Genomic DNA, 24,887 nt, shown 5'->3' on the forward strand with positions numbered 1-24,887 from the left:
ATTACTTCAAAATACAGAGGGAATACATGAAGTGCAGGCATACATGAAATGTTGAATAATCTATATCCCCTATAAGATTCACATTGAATCAACTGCGATTTGTCATCTTTGGATAAGACCAAACAGGTTGGAGCCGTGTAAATTCACAGACACTCAAAACCATGTCATGTGACAGAGAGAGAGAGAGAGCGAGGCTACACCGGTAACCTGATTCCGTCAGTCTCTTGTTTTTCCGGTGTGTTCTTCTGTTTATGTAAAAGAGAAAGAAGGCATCGGCATCAGGGTAAGTTAACTACCATCTTGACCTTGGAAGGAGAAGCCAATTCATAGACACAGATCATTTATACTGTACAAAGTTCAAGGACAAGACCTCATCTCAAATACTTTCCTGCTTATTGTTGTTCAGTTGCGAGTGTGCAGCCAATACAATGGGTAAGATTTACCTTTTCTAATTGATCTCATGCCTTTGTCAGTAGCCTACTTGTAGACACATTGTATTATGTTGAGTTAACGTACTTGTACTGGGGTAAATCCATTTGAATTCAATCACTTTTTGACAGCATCCCTTTTGTTTTAAACATAACTTTCCATATATATTTGCTCAGTGGTCAGGAAGTGACTTTTTGGACCTGAATGCCAAAACATTCATGAGATAAAGTATTTATATACACTAGCATTGCTTTCAATTGGGTTGCAGAAAAACAGTCCATGGGAAGCCAGCAGTTAAATACAATTCCATTTCAACTTACTGTGCTGGTAGGCAGGAAGGTTGGTCATTATGATGGGTGGAATTTGAGATAAATATCTAATGGATCGTATTATTAAACAGATTTTCAAACGTGGGTCTGTTGTAGATGTACTTTTTCTCTACTTACCTCATGTCAAAATATAAGTTATTCCTTTTTTGTCCACATGTGGTGCATGTGCCGGACTTTGATTTTGACCTGAGGTAAGCCTACTTTACATCATCTGAGGTTTTTGTGTTGTGCTGGCAGTCAGTTGAGACCAACATGCTCTTGAATACAGGGTGGGCGTCATTTCAACCATAGAATAACATTAATAGAATTAACCTATACCTTCAGATCACTGCAATTTAGCTGGTATGCCATTGAACTTTAAATTGATTTGAAATGATAACTTCTAATTACTATGACAAAGATGGCTGCCGGTCCACACACTGTCGATGTCAACTTAAATGGTCATGTCTAATCTATTATCTACTCTCCTATGATTTCAATAGGTTTCTTATGGCGGATTGACAGTATAATTTAAAACAACAAATATTCCCATTCAATTCAACATTCTCTGATGTGTGGACCTCCAACAATCTTTGAAATTTGAAATGTACATTTTATCCCCATTTTAGTACATTTATTAGCCAAAACATGACACCCACCCTGTATTCAAGCATGTCACGTCTCAACCGATGGCGGACACAACCCAAAAACTGTTTAAATGGTTTGACAACCCTGTTTGTAAGCTTTTAAAAATCAAATCAAATTTTATTGGTCACATACACATGGTTACCAGATGTTAATGCGAGTGTAGCGAAATGCTTGTGCTTCTAGTTCAGACCGCGCAGTAATATTTAACAAGTAATTTAACAATTTCACAACAACTACCTGATACACAAGTGTAACGGAATGAATAAGAATATGTACATAAAGATATATGAATGAGCGATGGCCGTGCGGCATAAGCAAGATGCAGTAGATGGTATAGAGTACAGTATATATATATGAGATGAGTAATGTAGGGTATGTAAACATTATATAAAGTGGCATTGTTTAAAGTGGCTAGTGATACATTTATTACATCCATTTCTTTATTATTAAAGTGGCTAGAGATTTGAGTCAGTATGTTGGCAGCAGCCACTCAATGTTAGTGATGGCTGTTTAACAGTCTGATGGCCTTGAGATAGAAGCTGTTTTTCAGTCTCTCTGTCCCAGCTTTGATGCACCTGTACTGACCTCGCCTTCTGGATGATAGCGGGGTGAACAGGTAGTGGCTCGGGTGGTTGTTGTCCTTGATGATCTTTTTGGCCTTCCTGTGACATCGGGTGGTGTAGGTGTCCTGGAGGGCAGGTAGTTTGGCCCCGGTGATGCGTTGTGCAGACCTCACTACCCTCTGGAGAGCCTTACGGTTTTGGGCGGAGCGGTTGCCATATCAGGCGGTGATACAGCCCGACAGGATGCTCTCGATTGTGCATCTGTAAAAGTTTGTGAGTGTTTTCGGTGACAAGCCAAATTTCTTCAGCCTCCTGAGGTTGAAGAGGCGCTGTTGCACCTTCTTCACCACACTGTCTGTGTGGGTGGAGCATTTCAGTTTGTCCGTGATGTGTACGCTGAGGAACTTAACTTTCCACCTTCTCCACTACTGTCCCGTCAATGTGGCTAGGGAGGTGCTCCCTCTGCTGTTTCCTGAAGTCCACGATCATCTACTTTGTTTTGTTGACATTGAGTGTGAGGTTATTTTTTTGACACCACACTCTGAGGGCCCTCACCTCCTCCCTGTAGGCCGTCTCTTCGTTGTTGGTAATCAAGCCTACCACTGTACAGTAGTGTCGTCTGCAAACTTGATGATTGAGTTGGAGGCGTGCATGGCCACGTAGTAATGGGTGTACAGGGAGTACAGGAGAGGGCTGAGAACGCACCCTTGTAGGGTCCCAGTGTTGAGGACCAGCGGGGTGGAGATGTTGTTTCCTACCCTCACCACCTGGGGGCGGCTCGTCAGAAAGTCCAGGACCCAGTTGTACAGAAAGTCCAGGACCCAGTTGTACAGGGCGGGGTCGAGATCCAGGGTCTCGAGCTTAATGACGAGTTTGGTGGGTACTATGGTGTTAAATGCTGAGCTGTAATCGATGAACAGCGTTCTTACATAGATATTCCTCTTGTCCAGATGGGTTAGGGGAGTGTGATTGCGATTGCATCGTCTGTGGACCTATTGGGGGGGTAAGCAAATTGGAGTGGGTCTAGGGTGTCAGTTAGGGTGGAGGTGATATGATCCTTGACTAGTCTCTCAAAGCACTTCATGATGACAGAAGTGAGTGCTACAGGGCGATAGTCATTTAGCTCAGTTACCTTTGCTTTCTTGGTACAGGAACAATGGTGGCCCTCTTGAAGCATGTGGGAACAGCAGACTGGGATAGGGATTGATTGAATATGTCCATAAACACACCAGCCAGCTGGTCTGTGCATGCTTTGAGGACCCGGCTAGGGATGCCGTCTAGGCCGGCAGCCTTGTGAGGGTTAACACGTTTAAATGTTTTACTCATGTTGGCCACGGTGAAGGAGAGCCCGCAGGTTTTGGTAGCGGGCCGTGTCAGTGGCACTGTTGTCCTCAAAGCGAGAAAAGAAGTTGTTTAATTTGTCTCGGAGCAAGACGTCGATGTTCGCGACGGGGCTGGTTTGCTTTTTGTAATCCATGATTGACTGTAGACCCTGCCACATACGTCTCGTGTATGAGCCATTTAATTGTGACTGTACTTTGTCTCTATACTGACGCTTAGCTTGTTTGATTGCCTTGCGGCGGGAATAGCTACACTGTTTGTATTCGGTCATGTTTCCGGTCGCCTTGCCATGATTAAAAGAAGTGGTTCGAGCTTTCAGTTTTGCGCGAATGCTGCCATCAATCCATGGTTTCTGGTTGGGGAAGATTTTAATAGTCACCGTGGGTACAACATCACTGATGCACTTGCTAATAAACTCGCTCACCGAATCAGCGTATACATCAATGTTGTTGTCTGAGGCTATCCGGAACATATCCCAGTCCACATGATCGAAGCAATCTTGAAGCGTGGAATCAGATTGGACGGACCAGCGTTGAACAGACCTGAGCACGGGCGTTTCCTGTTTTAGTTTCTGTCTATAGGCTGGGAGCAAGTTATCTTTATCTTTTCCAGTGATTTGACATTGTATGTCTCATGGTATGGTAGGGTATGCAAAATAAATCAAACTTTGTGCACCTTTATCTGTTGAATATTTTGGGGTGCTGTCAAAAAGTGATTGAATTCAAATCGATTTACCAACTGGTGACTCGCATCAATGACTCTGTCTCATTATTTAACATAAAAACGTAAAAAGTATTGTGCAGCTATTTATTGTAGGTGTCAATGTTCTTTCACTTATTTATTGTAGGTGTCAATGTACTTTCACCTGACTGGAATATGTATTTTGTGTGTTTTTAGAATGAGTACCCTAGATAGAACATGACCCTGTTTGTGATAATCAGACCAATGAATAAGAGGGAAATTAAAGTTAATAGCCTCATAATTAAACTATATTTGTATCATATATATTTTTCTCATGTCATTTTTAACAATGCAATTTGTGTTACATGTTTAAACTCAAAAGAGCATTGCTCAAGGTGATTATGTTAAATGTTGTCAACCATTTTTTATGGTAGCTTATTGTATGTTGAGAATCACCAACACACTGTCCAATATTACAGATCTTTATCAGTGATGTTTCTCTCCTGTTTTTTATCACAGGTATAGGATGTGGGTTCATTGGGGTGGTCAACCCTCAGGATGCCGACCGCGTCACAGTGGACAAGGCGACCGCGGACACGCTGCGGAGCAGTCTGACCACGGTGTTCCTCCCCATCGTCTACATAGTGGTTTTTGCTGTGGGGCTGCCCACCAACACCATGGCCATCTGGGTCTTCCTGTTCAGGACCAAGAAGAAGCACCCTGCCGCCATCTACATGGCCAACCTGGCTCTGTCTGACCTGCTCTTTGTCATCTGGGCGCCTCTGAAGATCGCCTACCACTTCAACGGTAACGACTGGATCTTTGGAGAGAGGCTGTGTAAAGTCCTGGTTGGCTTCTTCTATGGGAACATGTACTGCTCCATCCTCTTCATCACCTGTCTGAGTATTTAGCGCTACTGGGTGGTGGCCCATCCTCTGTCCCACCAGAAGAAGAACAACAAAATGGCCATCGCTGTCTCCGTCTCTATTTGGGCCTTCATCTGGCTCACCACCACCCCTCTGTACCTCTACGACCACACGGCCAAGCTCAAGGTCCTCAACATCACCACATGCCATGACGTCAACATCATCCATGACCTGGAGAACCCCTTCCCTGATGTAGCGCTCCCCTACTTCTACTTCGTCCTCATGGCTGGCATCGTCTTCCTGGTCCCCTCGCTGGTCATCATCTTGGCCTACATCCTCCTCCTGAAGGCCCTGGGGCACTCCATGATGGACGGGAACCCCGGGAAGAACCGTCAGAAAGCCATTGTTCTGATCGTGACGGTGCTGGTCACCTTCCTGGTGTGTTTTGTCCCCAGTAACATCATGCTAGTCATCCACTACACCCTCCTCAAGGACGGGGTGATCAACAATGGCTATGGCTTCTACATCACCACCCTGTGTCTGGCCAGCCTCAAAAGCTGTCTGGATCCCTTCATCTACTACTTTGTGTCTGAGGACTTCAGGGACCATGTGAAGAACACACTGCTGTGTAGAAGCAGCAGGACGGTGGAGAGGATGAGGGTCTCCTTCAGCTCCATGAAGTACTCCAGGAAGAGCAAGGCCTGTGTGTCTGAGTCAGAGAACACAGAGCAGTACCTGCTAATAGTGCATGGGAGCCATTCAGACGACTAGGTAAAGACACTGGGAGAGGCTCATTGAAAATACAATATTTCTCTGTATGTATGTGGACTGATGCACTGAATGTACCTTATGAAATAAAGATACGAGAGTGATCTGTCCTATAACAGTTGGGATATAGACAGCATTGACAAGAAATGGAACATGGTGGTGTGTGAGTGTTGTGTCCTCTATGAGACAGAGACACACAACCTGACCTCTCACAGGACCAGGACACAAGGATATGGAATTCTGAAGAAAATATGTAGTCACATCACACTAAACAACCCACACAAGAGGAACTATATTTCTCATCTGTGTAACAAAGTGTCAAGGGGAGTTTTAGTATGTTTTAAATTAGGCCTGGACACTGCTGAGCTCCAGACTAGTGAAAATGGATGACCATATCCTGGATTTCTTTTGTGATTTTCATAGACATCTCTCTCATGGATGAAATGAAAGCAGAATGTATTTATCACAGTTCTTGACAGGCTGTTAAAGGGCCAATGCGTAAAGATCTAGTTAGATATTCTAAATTTGAAGAGGTGCATTTTGGACATGATGTTACCTAGCACATGGTCAACATGTTTTATGAAATCCCAAAATATGGACTTCCATTGTGCCTTATAGTGCTAGTGTAAATTAACTCAAATGTCATGCCTTCAGGTGAAAGTTCTGAGTATCATGATTTTTTTTTTTACCTTTATTTATCTAGGCAAGTCAGTTAAGAACAAATTCTTATTTTCAATGATGGCCTAGGAACAGTGGTTTAATTGCCTTGTTCAGGGGCAGAACAACAGATTTTGACCTTGTCAGCTCAGGGATTTGATCTTGCAACCTTTCGGTTATGAGCCTAACGCTCTAACCACTAGGCTACCTGCCGCCCCAATAATGATGAGTGAGATATTTTAGAGGGGCGGTGTTGGAGTAAACTGGCTTTAAGTCTATGGTCTACATATCTTCACCTGGTATATGCCTTTATATAATTACCTCTGTGAGATTATATAGGGCAGTAGGCTGTACACATTAACACTGCTCATTTTTTACTTTAGTGTCGTTATGTTTTAAGCTCACGTGAATTTTTGAAGCCATGAAAAGTTTTTTGTTTTAAGTTTGTTCATTTCTTAAATAAATGTATGCCATATGATAAGCTAATGGTGTTTGTTTCTATAGTTCTTATTGTTCTCTAATGTGTAACTTTGTCTCTGTTGCGTAATCCATATTAATATTCCAATGCCTTGGTGCTCATAGTACTGGATAGACTGAATCACTCCTCTCACATGCCTGGTGGAAGATGATGTTTCAAGAGTCATTGTCCGGGATAATAAAGAGTCATTGTCTGTGATTATGGTAAGGAATTAATGTAATATTTCACAATACCTTTCAGTGTGATAATCTGAAGACTGATGTTTTCTGTTTCAGAACAGTTGACTGTTGTTGAATATATCAACACAAAAGTTGAAACTACAGGGATTTTTCAGTTTCTCATCTCTTAAGAAGACTTGACTCTCTCTCCCTCTCTGTTTCAGTCAACTAAGGTAGGCTAGGCTGAGGAATGTTTTAGAGCAATATTGAACAGCTGTGTTTCTGTTTCCATGGTGTAAGTGATTCCCACAGATATCTGGTCTCTGTGTAGGAACACCTGGAGGGCAGGCAGGAACAACCTCTGATTACTATACACCTCTCTTCCCCTTAGTATATACAGTACCAGTCAACAGTTTGAACACACCTACTCATTCAGGGTTTTTCTTTATTTGTACTATTTTCTACATTGTAGAATAATAGTGAAGACATCAAAACTAGAAAATAACACGTATAGAATCATGTAGTATCCAAAAAAGTATATTTTTGTCACGTCCTGGCCAGTATATAAGGTTAATTGTTTTGTAGTTTGGTCAGGGCGTGACAGAGGGTATTTGTTTTATGTGGTTCGGGGTGGTGTGTTTGTGTAAAGGGTGTTTGATTTAGTATGTCCGGGTTTTGGTTTATGTCTAGGTAGTTCTATGTGGAATCTAGTGTGTGTGTTTCTATGTTTGGTTGATTGGGGCTCGCAGTTGAAGGCAGGTGTTGTCTATCTGCCTTTGATTGAGAGTCTCATATATGAGGGTGTGTTTGTGAGGTGTGGGTGATTGTTCTGTGTTCAGCCCTAGGCTTTGCCAGACTGTTTTGTTGTTCGTTTGTTAGTTCTAGTAGTTTTGTTATTTTGTATTTAGTTGTTTTTTGTAAGTTAATAAATCTAAATATGAGCATACACGTACCTGCTGCATTTTGGTCCTCATTCACCAACGACAACCGTGACAGAATCACCCACCAACAAAGGACCAAGCAGCAGAGGAAGGAGCAGACGGAGTTCGAGTTGGACTGGCGGGAGAAGTGGACTTGGGAGGAAGTTCTGGACGGGGCCGGACCTTGGCATCAGGCTGGGGATTATCAGCGCCCGCAGTGGGAAATTGAGGCAGCCAAGGCGGAGAGGCGATGGTACGAGGCCAGAGACGCGCCGAGGGAGAAGCACGAGAGGCACCCCCAAGAAATTTTTTGGGGGGGGCACACGGGTAGTTTGGCTAGGCGAGGGAAGAGCCGGAAGCCAGCTACTCGTGGTTATATGGAGGAGCGTATGAGGTGGGGAGCGCCATGTTTCGCTGAGAAGCGCAATATCTCACCCATACGCACGCACAGTCCGGTGCGAGTTATTCCAGCCCCTCGCAGGTGCCGTGCTAGAGCGGGCATCCAGCCTGGTAGGAGGATGCCTGCGCAGCGCATCTGGTCACCGGTACGCCTCCGAGGACCAGGCTACCCAACTCCCGCTCTACGCACGGCTACCATCAAGCCCCTGCACAGCCCAGTCTGCCCTGTACGAGCACTCCGCTCGTGCAGGGCTACTAGTTCCATCGAGCCAAGGCGGGTTGTGCAGGAGGTAAGATCTAGACCGGCTGTGCGCCTCCATAGCCCTGGGTTTCCAGCTCCTGTCTCTCGTGCGGACCCGGAAGTGCGTCCACCCAGTCCGACTCGTCCTGTTCCCGCTCCCCGCACTAAACGGCAAGTGCGTAAACCCAGCCTCGCCAGTCAACGGTCGTCGGAGCTGCCCGCCAGTCAACGGTCGTCGGAGCTGCCCGCCAGTCAACGGTCGTCGGAGCTGCCCGCCAGTCAACGGTCGTCGGAGCTGCCCGCCAGTCAACGGTCGTCGGAGCTGCCCGCCAGTCAACGGTCGTCGGAGCTGCCCGCCAGTCAACGGTCGTCGGAGCTGCCCGTCAGTCAACGGTCGTCGGAGCTGCCCGTCAGTCAACGGTCGTCGGAGCTGCCCGTCAGTCAACGGTCGTCGGAGCTGCCCGTCAGTCAACGGTCGTCGGAGCTGCCCGTTCAACGTCGTCGAGCTGCCCGTCAGTCAACGGTCGTCGAAGCTGCCCGTCAGTCAACGGTCGTCGAAGCTGCCCGTCAGTCAACGGTCGTCGAAGCTGCCCGTCAGTCAACGGTCGTCGGAGCTGCCCAGACTGCGCTGAACTGCCGGAGTGGCCAGACTGCGCTGAACTGCCGGAGTGGCCAGACTGCGCTGAACTGCCGGAGTGGCCAGACTGCGCTGAACTGCCGGAGTGGCCAGACTGCGCTGAACTGCCGGAGTGGCCAGACTGCGCTGAACTGCCGGAGTGGCCAGACTGCCCTGACCTGCCCGAGTGGCCAGACTGCCCTGACCTGCCCGAGTGGCCAGACTGCCCTGACCTGCCCGAGTGGCCAGACTGCCCTGACCTGCCCGAGTGGCCAGACTGCCCTGACCTGCCCTGACCTGCCCGAGTGGCCAGACTGCCCAGACAGCCTGGAACGGCCTGAGCCGGAGCCGCCTCCAATATAGGTGGGTTGGGGAGGGGGGGTGTAGCACAGTGCCGTCGTTGACGGCAGCCACCCTCCCTTCCCTCCCTTTAGAAAGGGGGAATTTTTCTTTTGGGTATTGTTTGGGGGTATTTATATATTTTTTTGTGTTAAGGTGCTTCTGGGGTAGCACCTTTAAGGGGGGGGTACTGTCACGTCCTGGCCAGTATATAAGGTTAATTGTTTTGTAGTTTGGTCAGGGCGTGACAGAGGGTATTTGTTTTATGTGGTTCGGGGTGGTGTGTTTGTGTAAAGGGTGTTTGATTTAGTATGTCCGGGTTTTGGTTTATGTCTAGGTAGTTCTATGTGGAATCTAGTGTGTGTGTGTTTCTATGTTTGGTTGATTGGGGCTCTCAGTTGAAGGCAGGTGTTGTCTATCTGCCTTTGATTGAGAGTCTCATATATGAGGGTGTGTTTGTGTTTGTGAGGTGTGGGTGATTGTTCTGTGTTCAGCCCTAGGCTTTGCCAGACTGTTTTGTTGTTCGTTTGTTAGTTCTAGTAGTTTTGTTATTTTGTATTTAGTTGTTTTTTGTAAGTTAATAAATCTAAATATGAGCATACACGTACCTGCTGCATTTTGGTCCTCATTCACCAACGACAACCGTGACAATTTTAGATTCTTTAAAGTATCCACCCTCTGCCTTGATGACAGCTTTGCACACTCTTGGCATTCTCTCAACCATCTTCATCTGGAATGCTTTTCCAACCGTCTTGAAGGAGTTCCCACATATGCTGAGCACTTGTTAACTGCTTTTCCTTCACTGTGGTCCAACTCATCCCAAACCATCTCAATTGGGTTGAGGTTGGGTGATTGTGGACGCCAGGTCATCTGATGCAGCACTCCATCACTCTCCTTCTTGGTCAAATAACCCTTACACAACCTGGAAGTGTGTTGGGTCATTGTCCTGTTGAAAAACACATGATAGTCCTACTAAGCGCAAACCAGATGGGATGGTGTATCGCTGCAGAATGCTGTGGTAGCCATGCTGGTTAAGTGTGCCTTGAATTCTAAATAAATCACTGACAGTGTCACCAGCAAAGCACCCTCACACCATAACACCATTCCCATGCTTCATGGTGGGAACCACACATGCGGAGATCATCCATTCAACTACTCTGCGTCTCACAAAGACACAGTGGTTGGAACCATAAATCTCAAATTTGGACAGACTTCCACCGGTTTAATGTCCATAGCTCGTGTTTTCTGGCCCAAGCAAGTCTCTTGTTCATATGGTGTCCTTTAGTAGTGGTTTCTGTATAGCAATTCAACCATGAAGGCCTGATTCATGCAGTCTCCTCTGAACAGTTGATGTTGAGATGTGTCTGTTACTTGAACTCTGTGAAGCATTTATTTGGGCTGCAATTTCTGAGGCTGGTAACTATAATGAACTTATTCCCTTTAGCAGAGGTAACTTTGGGTCTTCATTTCCTGTGGTGGTCCTCATGAGAGACAGTTTCATCATAGCGCTTGATGGTTTTTGCGACTGCATTTGAAAAAACGTTCAAAAAAGTGATATCTTAAAGTAATGATTGACTGAAAAAAATACAAAAGAACGGTTGGTTTTTTCTTTGTATTATCTTTTACCAGATCTATTGTGTTATATTCTCCTACATTCCTTTCACATTTCCACAAACTTCAAAGTGTTTCCTTCAAATGGTACCAGGAATATGCATATCCTTGCTTCAGGGCCTGAGCTACAGGCAGTTAGATTTGGGTCATTCATGTCATTTCAGGAAAAAAATTGATAAAATGGGGCGGATCCTTAAGAGTTAATCTGAGAGTGGTTACATTTCTCCAGGCCCATCCCTCAGCTTTTTACCAAAACAGAGGCGGGCGACCGTTTTGTTATTGTTTCATCTGTAGATTTACCCTTTAAACAGATGCATATTATCAAGATATCAAAGTGTTACAAACAAAAAGGTAAACAATAGGCCTATAGCAAATGCAGCATATGGCATTCATTTTTCACATGTAAATAGCACTTTTTAGTAGTACTCAAATCATGCCAATCCATGAGAGCAGCATTGATTTTTCAACTCGAATCAATGAGCCCAATCATTCCTCCATGACAACACAATCATAAACAACAGAGTAGGGCTGGCTAATAAGTCCTTAGTTTTGGTGTCATGCTCAGGTAAAACAATTTGGGTAGTCTAAATTTCCACATTTCCAAGACCTATTCTTGAAAATCAAGGTGTATAACATTTATTGGAATGACTAAAATTCTGATAGACTTGGGTTTTTAATGTAAAGATATAATTTAATCGTATTATTATATGTAATAGAAAGCAATGGGTTAGAAGAAGCCTACGTAACCAACCCATAAAGTAAAATGTTACGTCCATATATGGCCAGCTATGTAAACTTTAACATTGATTTATCCTGCAATAGATGTCGTTCAATTGATAACATACATTTTTGTCTTCTTCTAATGCCTCTTAAGGGGAAGGTAATCTAAAAGTAAATGAATCTAATCAGATTACATTACTGAGTTTGGGTAATCCCAAAGTTACTTTACTGATTACAATTTTGGACAGGTAACTAGTAACTTTAATGGACTACATTTAGAAAGTAACCTACCCAACCTTGATCTGCAAAATGTATAGTTTTGAGATAATTCGTATTTTTCAAGTCCCAGATCTCAGAACTGTTTTGTGATGTCTTGCTCTTTCATGACTCAATAAGTATATCACCTTATATACAATTATTTTTGATTGACAATCCAGCTTTCCCACTGGCAAAAACTAGTTGAATCAATGTTGTTTCCATGTCATTTGAACTAAAACATTTTATGTGATGAAGTTGAATCAATGTGGGAAAATTCATCAACTAAGGGAATTTTGTTTTTTTTTATGACATGGTGACATTTGTTTTGATTTCTTGTTAGTTGACAACTCAAGTCATTTAAATAAAAACTGGACGTTGAACTGACGCCTGTGCCCAGTGGGTTGTGTTATTGGATTGCAGATGGAACCATGTAGCACCAAGGTAAAAGGTGTTTGCGCAGATTGAACTTTCTGATTATTATTATTTTGTTTATTGGAAATTGACTTTTTCACAAATCTGACATGCTGTATCTCACATATAAAGGACGACCTAAGGAGAAACTCTATATAAATAACTCTTTTTTTACCAAAATGTCAGATAGGTCACAGTATGCTGATGCCCTTCCTGTCAAGAGGCAGACGTCAGTAGATTTTCATCACCTGAGAGGGAGAGTTGTTTACAGGAACTAGTATTCTCCTAATGGCTTATTCATTTGCATTTAATATAAAATAATAATATAACATATGCCATTAGGCAGACACATTTATCCAAAGCAACTTACTGTCGTGCGTGAATACATTTGAACATAGGGTACAAGAAGAGCAGGCTCTACAATTACAGATGATTTGCAGAGGGAAGGGTGGAGAGAGAGAGTAAAGGGGTGACATGTTTTTGGGTCAATCAGATCACAGATCACGTCACGCCAAGTGTTTACAGTAGTTCTCAAGCTGATAGTAGGGCAGGAAGGTCCTGAGGCTAATTATTTTCAACGTAATCCCGAGGTGCCCAGGGAGATACAGCCACTTCGTTCTATCCCTAGTTCCCATGACTCACCTAATTTGGTTCATTTAACCCACTCACACACAGTCTCTGTTTCAGCCAGTGTCTCATGGCCTGTATTTCTAAAATAGACTCAAGCGTTGCAACACAAGGTGACTATATTCATGCCTCGACACACCAAACCAGTTCTGCAAGTACCGTCACTTTGTGAATAACAACAAACAAAGGCACAGTGTATTGTGGGATGCTGTACCAAGGTTATCAACCACAATCACAGTAGAAGCTCTTTTCCAATAATAACAGAGAGAGATTTTACATGAATGCCATAGGCCTACTGATATTTGCTTAGTGTGTAATGGGTACTGTTGTAATAGATCTACTGCTGTACATACTGTATCATTTGTAGTATATCTTGTGTAAATTCATCCGATGTATATACATATAGATTGCATTTGGATTACTGTTACAGTTCTATTTGGGTTGTTAATTGGATTAGTTCTGACATGTATTTTTGTGTGTGTGTACTTGTCTGACATTTAGGAGCTAGTAACATAAGCATTTCACTGCACCTGCTATAACATCTGCTAAACTGTGTATGCAAGCAATAAACTTCGATTTTATTTGAATATTGTACTTCATGACAAACTGGCAGCTGTTCAAATAAGGAAGTCACTGTGCCTGTGGTCTGCTTCAGGTAATGGGAGTTATACATTTATATATAAACTATTGTCTGACCTTTTCCTATATATGGCAGTCCAGGTGTAAGTGTGTGTATGATTCTCTTCCCATTTCTCAACAAACCTATGGTGTCTAAAATTGTACATTATGTTTAGGGAGACAAATGTTGGATAGTTTGTGCAAGTGCATGTATTTGTGATGAGATACTACATGTGCACAGTGAACAAATGAACATTGTGAATGGATGGTATTGTGCTGAAATATAAGGATTTCATCTCACAGTGGATGACGACTTGTTTAAATGACACTCAACATTCATATATGTTTCATATTGTTTCAAATTTTCCAACAGTAATTTGACAATCTGATTAAAACACAGCTCGCATTCGATACTGCCCACTGGGAACACACTGGTTGAATCAACCTGGTTTCTAGAACCAACGTGGAATAGACGTTGAATTGACTTTGGGTGTTGGGTGCTCTCTAACCCTCCATGAGCCCTCTGCTCCAATCATCATCAGTAGGACAAATGCGCTGCAGTTTCCAATATTATGCATCTATTAGATAACAAGCATACTTTCTAGGAACAGCAAGTATTCTTAGTGATCTGCCAAAGGCACACTTGAAAAGAGAAATAGTTGTGTTTGGTTTTTGTTTAGATCACAGCTGAAGATCATGGATCACAAAGAAGGTGGGAGGGGCAGTGTACACCTCTCAGCCAATAAAAGCATTGACTGTCTGAATGAGAGGATGACACATTAGTATTGGCCCCACGCATCACTCTGGAGGCACACTGGGCACAGCGAAAATACCCTCATTCAGCTCACTGGTTCGTGTGTGTGTGTGTGTGTGTGTGTGTGTGTGTGTGTGTGTGTGTGTGTGTGTGTGTGTGTGTGTGTGTGTGTGTGTGTGTGTGTGTGTGTGTGTGTGTGTGTGTGTGTGTGTGTGTGTGTGTGTGCTCTACTCCCTTGTATTATCCTTCTTGAATTGCGGTGCTGTAATCATGTGTTAATTCTCCTAACAGAACCCAAAAATTCAAAAAATACTTTCAAACAAGGAAATAACTATTTAGGATCAGTTATTAGAATGTCTATAAAACATTTGTTATGTTTACCAGCCTCACATCAAGCAACAGCCAGTTATAGCTATATCCGATTATCCATGTGGTACTGTATGTCATAAGATTTACAATAAAAGTTTATTCAAAAAGAGTTCAATACAGAGAAACATAAGAACCTTTCAATATCAAACATCATAGCAAAAATATATTTCTTTAAATGTAATATTTGTTTTGAGAAAATCTTAAACACAACAAACACACATTTGAAATGCATAAACGTCTGACCTGAGAATGCCATGGAAACCAATCAAAAACCACTGAGTAATCACCAAAAAGATCTATATCACTACATACAAAACCAGAGATCTGAAAGACAGCAACAGTTAGTATGAAGTCAGTAAAGACAAACACACAGAAAAAAAGGTGGAAAATGGGACGAGAGAGAGGTGGACACAGAGAGAGAGACAATATAGAGAGAGTAAGGAGAGGAGAGATATTGGATGAAGTACACACAAAAGGGGGAGAAAAGACAGAGAGAGAGGAGAAAGAAAAAAGCAAGACTCAAGCAGTCCCTTTATCTTTCCTTCCTTGCAGACCTTTCGTAACAGATGTATCTCTGGAAGGGATGGTAGGCACCATGTTGGTCCCCCCCAGCCAGTCCCAGTGGGAGAAGAACGGGGCAAAGTTTGTCCCAGGCATCTGGTGGTGAGCGTCATGTTTGGGGGGTCCACCCCACAGGCCGAAGGGTACCAGGCGGTGCAGAGACCAGGGGAAGTCGTAGCCACAGTGGTCCTCAGTGGACACACAGATGGTGAACATCATGAAGCCCCAGGTGGTCAAGCAGTGGCACTGCAGCAAGAGGGGGTCCACGGTGGTCCAGAATCCCACACTGATCAGCTCCCATGCGGACAGGTACTGGGTGACCAGGCTGAAGGGCTGAAGGTACTGGTGGTGCATGGCATGGAAGGTACGGTACAGCCAGGGGACTCTGTGGTGGAGGAGATGCCAGAGGTAGTACTGGAAGTCAAAGACCACTGTGCACCCCAGGATGCCCAGGAGGAAGCTCGTTAGAGTGGGGGCTTTGCGAGGTAGCGGGATGGGTGGCCTCCACAGCCACTGGCCCACGGTGGCAGGGAAGACATAGACCAGGTGGTTGTAGACTGTGAGGCCGAGCGTGGTCCAGATGTTGTCCCATGTGACAGGTCTGTCTGGGTGGAGCTTGTAGCGGTTGAGGGTGGGCCAGCTGGGGGCCAGGACGTCCAACAGGGTGTAGAGGGTCACCAGGAGGAGGTAGGTGGAGACTGAGATGACCACAGGGAACAGAGGGCTCCGCAGCTCAGCCTGGTGGTACTGCAGGAAGTAGTCCCACACTGGCTGAAGGACGGACGGCTCCGGGAGCCCCAGACCCAGGGTCAGGTTAACTACATCCAGGTGAGAAATCCAGATGACAGCCACATCACTGAACAAACCGCCAGCACTCATTATGACCACAACTAGAATTGGTGGTTCTCTATAAAGTCTACTAATCACAGATGATTAATTTATAACTGGGTTGGTTGCAGCAGAGTCCACAAGAATAGCATAGATCCTTACAGCTCTAACGTAATGTTTGTTTTTCTGCAAAAAGCAAATCATCTGATGCCGTCGTGCCAACTTGGGTTGGCGGTCGATCTTAGCCTCTTATGTACATCGAGGCGCCACCTCCTCCTTCTCCCCTACCCCCCCCCCTCTGGGTTTTAAAGCAGGTGGTCTGTGAAGACCCCTCTTTCTCTGGCCAGAGGATCGCTGCCAGCACTCAGGACCTGAGTCACAGCAGCTCTTATTTCTGACCTAGATCTTAGAGAGCTGCCTCCCACCGATCAGAAGTGACTTGAATTTGACTTGGTCAAAAGAGCAGTGTGTTTTCATTACTGGCATTGAGGAGCAGCAATACACTGTTGTCAAAAAGCAAGACTTTGGTGCAGTCTGTTTAATGCAGACACTGTCGTATGAGCATAATACGTTGAAAAGACATCTTGGTTTGGTTCAAAATACATATTGTTTGTTGAAAAGATGTCCAAAAGACGTATTTCAACCAATTTTGCTCAATGGCCGATAATCTGTCAAATTGATCACTTTGGTTAAACCTGTTGATTATTTTATTAAAAACAACATTTTTAAAGATGTTTTTCTCTTTTTTAATTTGTATTTCTCCCTCTCTTTCTCTTATTGGCTTGTTGTGAGGGCCAACAGTAAAAGCTGTCAGAAGTGACGTTGAGTTCAAAGGTTCTACTTATTCATGTTGAATTACACTTGGCAACAAAAATACAATGTTGAATTGTTGTATGGTTCAGCTTGCATCATACTGCTGAGAAGAAGGTCTGATAGTTGGAAGTGACACCACAGAGGTGGTTTCTATGGTGGAGCTCACGTAATCCCTTTCTAACTCAAACAAGGCTTTATATAAATGTTATCATATTATCTAAATTAATCTAATAATGGGCAATGAATTCTGCTTACATTTTTATGATAATTGCATATAAACGCTGTTTATGTGCAATGGCACCACCAGATTTTGTGCTGTCTGGCACCACTAGAGGGCAGACAAGTACCACTGGAAGAAAGACGGCTCTACTCTGTACCGTAGATAGTTGTTTCTGAAGGGGTTTTTCACTTACATCATTGGAATCTTGATTCCAAAACATTTCATTTGTGGACACACAACCCTTTTCTGAGGGCTGCAATTGAAAATCTCCCTTTTTTCAAATGTTTTCATGAATACCTGAAACTGAGTGATGTGAAGCTCCATTAATCTTTGTTTTTATATGCATTAGAAGAAGTTGAAGTGTAGAGCAGCACATTGTAGGATTTGAATGTATCTCAATGAGAACCTACGTTACTGTGTATTACTGTTGTCTGGTCCATAGCTGTTCCACATACATTTTAGGGACCAAACATGTAACAACAAGATAACCTCATGACACAACAACAAAGTAATCTAATTCTCCAATTTACAGATTTTCAGTTCAACTTTGAAGGGGACTCAGTGGTCGCTATGCAATGCGAGAGTAATTCAATTATGTTTACAGATATCATTTCATTAGGACTCTCACCCCCTCCATGGAGACATTACATGTCTCTTCTGCGTAGCATTTTTTAATTTAGCTTGGCCAACTCTGAAGGGAGCAGTTTCATCAGCCTAAACAACGGAAATACATTTTAGTTGTGGAAGAGGAGGGCGGATAAAGGGTTGAACACAGCTGAGATCCACCCTCCCTCAGGTGAGGTCTGTAGGGGCATGAAGGCTAAACAAAGAACCAGCCTGCGTTGCTGAAGCACCTGAGGCGTAGTCTCCCTACTGGCGCTATGCAGGGAGGGAGCTGGAAATCTGGTCACAATGCGGACATGGTGGACGGATAAAAGACACATTTTAATACCATGTGTAGACCCCCAAGAATTTGGGCACAATCAGAATGTGGACATGATCAGGACAAAGACGCATGTTAGTACGAGAGAGAGAGAGAGAGAGAGAGAGAGAGAGAGTGAGAGAGAGAGAGAGAGAGTGAGAGAGAGAGAGAGAGAGAGAGAAAGAGAGAGAGAGAGAGAGAGAGAGAGAGAGAAAGAGAGAGAGAGAGAGAGGGAGAGAAATAGAGAGAGAGAGAGAGAGAGTGAGAGAGAGAGAGAAAGAGAGAGAGAGAGAGAGAGAGAGAGAGAGAAATAGAGAGAGAGAGAAATAGAGAGAGAGAGAGAGAGAGAGAGAGAGAGAGAGAGAGAGAAGAGAGAGAGAGAGAGAGAGAGAAAGAGAGAGAGAGAGAGAGAGAGAGAAATAGAGAGAGAGAGAGAGAGAGAGAGAGAGAGAGAGAGAGAGAGTGAGAGAGAGAGAGAGAAATAGAGAGAGAGTGAGAGAGAGAGAGAGAGAGAGAGAGAGAGAGAAAGAGAGAGAGAGAGAGAGAGAGAGAGAGAGAGAGAGAGAGAGAGAGAGAGAGAGAGTGAGAGAAATAGAGAGAGAGAGAGTGAGAGAAATAGAGAGAGAAATAGAGAGAGAGAGAAATAGAGAGAGAGAAAGAGAGAGAGAGAAAGAGAGAGAGAGAAAGAGAGAGAGAAAGAGAGAGAGAAAGAGAGAGAGAGAAAGAGAGAGAGAGAGAGAGAAATAGAGAGAGAGAGAGAGAAAGAGAGAGAGAGAGAGAGAGAGAGAGAGAGAAATAGAGAGAGAGAGAGAGAGAGAGAGAGAGAGAGTGAGAGAGAGAGAGAGAGAGAAATAGAGAGAGAGAGAGAGAGAGAGAGAGAGAGAGAGAGAAAGAGAGGGAGAGAAATAGAGAGAGAGAGAGTGAGAGAAATAGAGAGAGAGAAAGAGAGAGAGAGAGAGAGAGAGAGAGAGAGAGAGAGAGAGAGTGAGAGAGAGAGAGAGAGAGAGAGAGAAAGAGAGAGAGAGAGAGAGAGAGAGAGAGAGAGAGAAATAGAGAGAGAGAGAGAGAAATAGAGAGAGAGAGTCACCTTGTTCTCCCATATTCTTCATAAAGAACATATCCTGTACAATCCCATTCAATGCAGCTGAGACACATATTGTACATAGATCTATTTTCAGCTGGCGTGGTGCAGTATCTCTCCACTGGAGTAACACTGAGGGCCTCCTATGACTAAAGTGAACCCATAGGGGAGACCAGGGCCTATATGGGAACATGTTTTGTTTTTCACGGCGCCACCATTGGGCATTTGATTAAAAGCAGAGCAAGAAGACACAGTTACCATGTTACCATGGGTCTCTCACCTGTGGAATTAATTATTGCTATGGCGATGAAGGATGAAACGTCATGTTGCCACTGATTTTTAGATAAACAAGCCATGCTGCAACCTCTCTCAGATCACACCAGCCCAGGATTCTAACCAGGTAGGAACACCACCCCTCATACAGAGCTTTTGTTATGTCTAACCATATGTTGTTTTATGTGTCTGTAGAGTAATATCTCATATTTGTACATGTCGCCTATTGAGTGCTTTTGAATACTTGCGGCCATAGATTTAGACTTAACTCTGACCTTTATTTTAATAAACGTAGACTTTAAACTGTTTTTAAATTGTTTTTCCTTTACACTTTCCCCAGTAGGTTGTGAAAGACATTGTCCTCCTATCAGCACCATGCCAAGCCAACTCCAGAGTGCCATGGACGCACTTATAACAGTTTTCTACAAATACTCCGGGAACGACGGAGACAAATACAAGCTCAACAAGGGAGAGCTGAAACAGCTACTGAACAGTGAACTCACTGACTTTCTCATGGTAAAGAAGCTGTTTAATACTCATAATTTATCAATCTCAATATATGTTGACATGATTTTGGTATTCTCTTCACTAGACAGTGTTTATCAGTTGAAAGGCCCCTAAACACTATTTAATTGTTAATAAATGTATTGGTCACATGCTCCAAATACAACAGGTGTAGACTTTCCAGTGAAATGCTTACTAACGAGCCCATTCCCAACAAAGCAGAGTTTAAAAAGTAAGACAAATATTTGCTAAATAAAAAGGAAATAGTAACACAATAAAAACATTAACGAGGCTATATACAAGGAGTTTCAGTACCAAGTCAATGTGCAGGGGTACGAGGTAGTTGAGGTAATTGAGGTACAGTAGGTACATGTAGGTAGGGGTTAAAAGTGACTAGGCAATCAGGATATATGATTAACAGAGTAGCAACAGCGTATGTTATGTGAAGAGTGTGAAAGTGTGTCTATGTGTGAGTGTATATGTGTGGCGTTTATATGCATGTGTGTGTGTTTGTATGAGCGTATGTGGTGTGTGTGTGTGTGTCTGTGAGTGTTGGAGTGTCAGTGTAGTATGTGTAGTCTAGTGAGTGTGCATAGAGCCAGTGCAAGGAAACTGTAAAACACAGTAGCATGAATAGAAAAAAACAACTGTATAATTTATATTTGTATTCATCTGTTTTAGCTGTGTGTTGAACCTCAAATAAGAAGCTAGCTGTCTTGAATTACAAACCTTCTTGTGACATTTAGATTAAATCATAACAGCATTCATTTCATGATGAACATTAGGGATATTTATGCTGTATTTATGGATATGTTGGGGGGCTTTTTGATGCTACTTGACTACCCATTGAGACTTGAAAGATGAATTAGACAACCAAATACATATTGAATTTATCAGATTCACTCATGTCAGGATTGTACAAATCCATGTGGTCTGTTGTGTTCATTTGTTCCAATGATAGACCTACTACACAACATTTACATGATTCTCTAGAGACGTGGCAATGTTGTTTTTCTGTTCTTCAATATGCCTCAGTGGCTAAAAAGCATACAATTACACTCTTACAAAAAAGGTTTCCAAAAGGGTTCATTAGCTGTCCCCATAGGAGAACCCTTTTTGGTTCCAGGTAGAATCCTCTATAGAAAGGGTTTTACATGGAACCCAAAAGGGTTGTACCTGGAACCAAAAGGGTTCTACCTGCAACCAAGTGCATTATTCAACGTGTTCTCTTATAGGGACAGACAAATAACCCTTTAAGGTTAGCTCCTTTTTTTCTAAGAGTGTAGAACATAGTTGATAAAGAGAATGGTAGAGTTATCTAGTTATCCAAAAAGGAGGCAAGAAGGAAACATTAACGCAAAGGGACCTTATTTGACATTTCTCCTTCTACATTACGCTGGATTAGTTTAGCCGCTGTGAAGTTTTGATTTCTGGTTAAGTTGAGTATAAGTCTCTTGCTTCTGTAATTTTGTGAAAGCAGGCAAGATAGTAGTTCCTCTTCACTGCCCTGTCTGATTGTAGTAGGTTGTTGTAGATAACCTACCATGCTGCAGTGGCGTAGAGGAGTGGACAAGTGTTCGTGTGTGTGTGTGTGTGTGTGTGTGTGTGTGTGTGTGTGTGTGTGTGTGTGTGTGTGTGTGTGTGTGTGTGTGTGTGTGTGTGTGTGTAGATCAGAAGTCCCTACAAGAATAGTAAACAAAAAATGTTTGACCAACTGGGGACATTTTGTTAGTCCCCAAAAGGTCAAATGCTACTTCTAGGGGATTTAGGGTTAAGGTAGAATTAGTGTTAGGGTTAGATTTAGGGTTAGGGTTAAGGTTAGGTTTGGGGCTTAAGGTTAGGGTTAAGGTTAAGGAAAATATGATTTTGAAAGGTTATAAATTGTGTGTACCTGCAAGATTAGTTAAACAAGACTGTGTGTATGCGAGTGTGTTTGGGGAGTAAACCTGCCTGTCTGTGTTCTAATGGATGAGCCTCATACCATGAGAGATGGAGTGAGGGGTTGAAGAGACAAATCTCTCCTCCCTCCTTTTTTTCTCTCTACATCTTCTCCCTCCCTCTGATGGAAGGAAGCCTCAGGTGCCTATGCATCATCACCAGTGACCCACATCACCTCAAAATATAAACTTGGACTACTCTCTTCTGATGTCACTAGTCTCCACCCACCGACGTGCCTCTGACAAGTATAGAGACGGTGTCCTGGTAACAGTCGAATACACATTCAGGACACGCCACAAATGGCACCCTATTCCTTAATTAGTGCACTACTTGTCAAAGTGCCATTGACAAGTAGCGTCATTTGGGACCCATACTGTACTTTCATATCCTGGGGACAACAGTGAGCTAATTACGTGGTTTATTTCCGTAACCTATCACTCTTTTACTGATCACAGGCAGACTGTATGCTGAGACGATAGATATTACTGCTTAATTAGATCCATCGTTGTTACCTTGGGCCAAAGACTGACTTTTCACGTAAATTTCAATGAGATTTGTACATATACAGTCAACCTGTGTGTGTGTGTGCTACATACCTCCATTAGCTCCATGTCACTACTCTGTATCACAGGCTTGCTTGGCTTGACTGACAGAAACCATCCAACGGTCACCATCTCACACACACACACAAGTGCACATACACACTTCTGATGGTTCTCAGCTTATGGTTCATTGATTATCGCCACCGTCACTCTGGATTCCAGTGGACATTGGCTGTGTGGTGTGGTGCCCTGCTGTGCTGTGCGGTGCCCAGTCAGTGCCTTTGGCGGTCTAATATCCGGGATGGGGCTCCAGCACCATGAATCCAATGACTCGGAGCCTGAGGCGTCTCTCCTCAGATCTCCCCCATCTCCATCTCAGATCTCTGGCTGGGAGATTGACACAGGGCCTGATTGCAGCCTGCTGTCATGAGGGGACTTGTTTATTGGCCAAGCAGCTGAATCCAGATCGGTCAATGGGCGACAAGAGACATGATTCAGGACGGTCTATTTCCTGTTGATTAGAGTAGTAGAGTGAGTCGGAGGCCTGGAGTAAGCTCAGTGGAACAGAATACATTAGAGTTACAGTATAGAATATTTGCTGCTGTTCAGTTGTTGTTTTAATTATAAGATATGCCTATATCTTTAGACTCAAAATTATGTTGATCCATAGATCTGTATATTCATTTGAGAGTGGTTACATTCCCCTAGCCCCATCCTTCAGATTATCAAGGTTTTAAATGATTTGATTGGTGGCTCAGTTGGTAGAGCATGGTGTTTGCAATGCCAGGGTTGAGGATTCAAATCCCACGGGGGACCAGTATGGAAAATAAATTGTATGAAATGTATGCAATTCACTACCGTAAGTCGCTCTGGATAAGAGCGTCTGCTAAATGACTAAAATGTAAATGTGGTTAGATCTTTGATTGATTAATTGTTGTTTCTTTTCATTTCCAGTCTCAGAAAGACCCCATGCTGGTGGAGAAGATCATGAATGATCTGGACTCCAACAAAGACAACGAGGTGGACTTCAATGAGTTTGTGGTTCTGGTGGCGGCCCTGACCGTAGCCTGCAACGACTTCTTCCAGGAGAAGCAGAAGAAGAAAGCCAACTAACAGTTCAATCCGAAATGGCTTCCCCTTGCTTATTTAGTGCACTTCTATTGGCCAAAGCGTCATAGGGCTATGCCAGGTCTACATAGGGCTCTGGTCAAAAGTAGTGCACTGCATAGGGAATAGGGAGCCATTTCAGATTGGCCCGTGGATAGAAATAGAATTAGAAACCAACAGAGGTAGAAAGTAACGAATTACAACCACACCCATCATGCTGAACATTGAATATTTACTGTGATCACTTCTCAATTCTCCATGGTCTCAGTGCTACTAAAACCACTACACTATATGTTTGTCAACAGCAGAAGGAGATTAGACTAAAGTCGAAATCATAAATTAACTTACTTTTGCTAGAGATAGGATACTTCTGTCACTCCGACGCGTCAAAACAGATGATTTCAAACATGGTGTCACACTACCCTGAGTGCCAGACTGTTTCAGCTCTCAACAACACTTCTGGCCAGAGAACATAACCACAAAGATCTGGCTAGAGCAGAAACAGACTGGTACCCAAGCTATCGTCACATAGCCTGAGGTGATATCAGAATAAGTGTCTGCTTGGTTAGTTCAACGATTGATTTATTCTGTCATTCATCCACCTTTTCATTGATTTTTGCAATGTATTGTAACTATCAATGTGTCACATCTTGCAAAGAGGGAGGGGGGTTATTTCCTGTAAATCAGAGACATACTTGAGAATGTTCCTTCCATTCTAAAATGTGCTTGTTTCATGAAACCCTTTCTGTCACTTAATGAGAAATGTAAATCTAATTACAATTGCATGAGCATGTTTCTTATTCATAATTAATTTGCCATCACATGTAAATGATTGACAGCATTGACAGCCTATAATCATATGAAAATGATTAGCTTGACAATATTTGTTTTATATTGTGACAGTAACACAGCATAATAAAGTCCTAATCCCCAAGACCTTGAGTGTGTGTGTTTTAGACTCAGTGTGTTGTGCGTGTGAGTGTGTGTGTGTATGTGTATGTGTGCTTGTATGTGCCGGTCCTGTGTGTCCTTCTCATCACTCCTCTGTGGTAGAGTCTTCTGAATATTTCTCAAGGAGAGGTTGTGTTGTGCTTTTGGATGGTCTCTGTATAATGCGCCTGGTGATGCGTTCGATGACGCATGATGATGATGACGCAATCCCCATTAACCACCTGGACCTTTCACCACCTGTCAGTCAAAGTGACTCATGACATCCCAACTTCAGAAGCAGTCACAGTGGCAGTTTTTCCTTGGGGATTCATAAAGTACATCCAAGCTAGAAAGTGCAGAAGAACAACATTTTATTTTTTACAAATGT

At 43.3% G+C, this 24,887-nt stretch overlaps 3 protein-coding genes across 4 annotated transcripts; 2 read left to right on the forward strand and 1 right to left on the reverse strand.

Moving 5' to 3' along the window:
- Positions 1 to 276: 276 nt before the first annotated feature.
- Positions 277 to 6,048, forward strand: LOC115159726 (proteinase-activated receptor 2-like). Its single transcript, XM_029709732.1, has 2 exons — positions 277 to 432; positions 4,490 to 6,048. Exons 1-2 carry the CDS (start codon positions 429 to 431, stop codon positions 4,879 to 4,881), a joined length of 396 nt encoding a protein of 131 aa, XP_029565592.1. The 5' UTR covers positions 277 to 428; the 3' UTR covers positions 4,882 to 6,048.
- Positions 6,049 to 15,299: 9,251 nt separating this feature from the next.
- On the reverse strand, positions 15,300 to 16,220 carry ch25hl2 (cholesterol 25-hydroxylase like 2). The gene has a single exon (XM_029710649.1). The coding sequence runs from the start codon at positions 16,218 to 16,220 to the stop codon at positions 15,300 to 15,302; it is 921 nt and encodes a 306-aa protein (XP_029566509.1).
- Positions 16,110 to 24,505, forward strand: LOC115159727 (protein S100-A1). 2 transcript variants are annotated; one of them, XM_029709734.1, is made up of 4 exons: positions 16,110 to 16,169; positions 19,549 to 19,605; positions 19,822 to 19,994; positions 23,417 to 24,505. In XM_029709734.1, the coding sequence occupies exons 3-4, from the start codon at positions 19,854 to 19,856 to the stop codon at positions 23,573 to 23,575; spliced, it is 300 nt and encodes a 99-aa protein (XP_029565594.1). In that variant the 5' UTR covers positions 16,110 to 16,169; positions 19,549 to 19,605; positions 19,822 to 19,853; the 3' UTR covers positions 23,576 to 24,505. The 2 variants fall into 2 exon arrangements, with proteins under 2 accessions (XP_029565594.1, XP_029565593.1); XM_029709733.1 differs by having other exon boundaries at positions 16,153 to 16,169; positions 19,819 to 19,994.
- The last annotated feature ends 382 nt before the right edge of the window (positions 24,506 to 24,887 follow it).

This window comes from Salmo trutta, chromosome 23, assembly GCF_901001165.1.
Source record: "Salmo trutta chromosome 23, fSalTru1.1, whole genome shotgun sequence".
NCBI classification, from domain to species: domain Eukaryota; kingdom Metazoa; phylum Chordata; class Actinopteri; order Salmoniformes; family Salmonidae; genus Salmo; species Salmo trutta.

Bases quoted from the DNA above. Each gene is read 5' to 3' on its own strand.
- ch25hl2 (XM_029710649.1), bottom strand. From the start codon at position 16,220: ATGAGTGCTGGCGGTTTGTTCAGTGATGTGGCTGTCATCTGGATTTCT.
- LOC115159727 (XM_029709734.1), top strand. From the start codon at position 19,854: ATGCCAAGCCAACTCCAGAGTGCCATGGACGCACTTATAACAGTTTTC. The intron at 19,995-23,416 runs GTAAAGAAGCTG...TTTCATTTCCAG, and splicing joins AACTCACTGACTTTCTCATG to TCTCAGAAAGACCCCATGCT.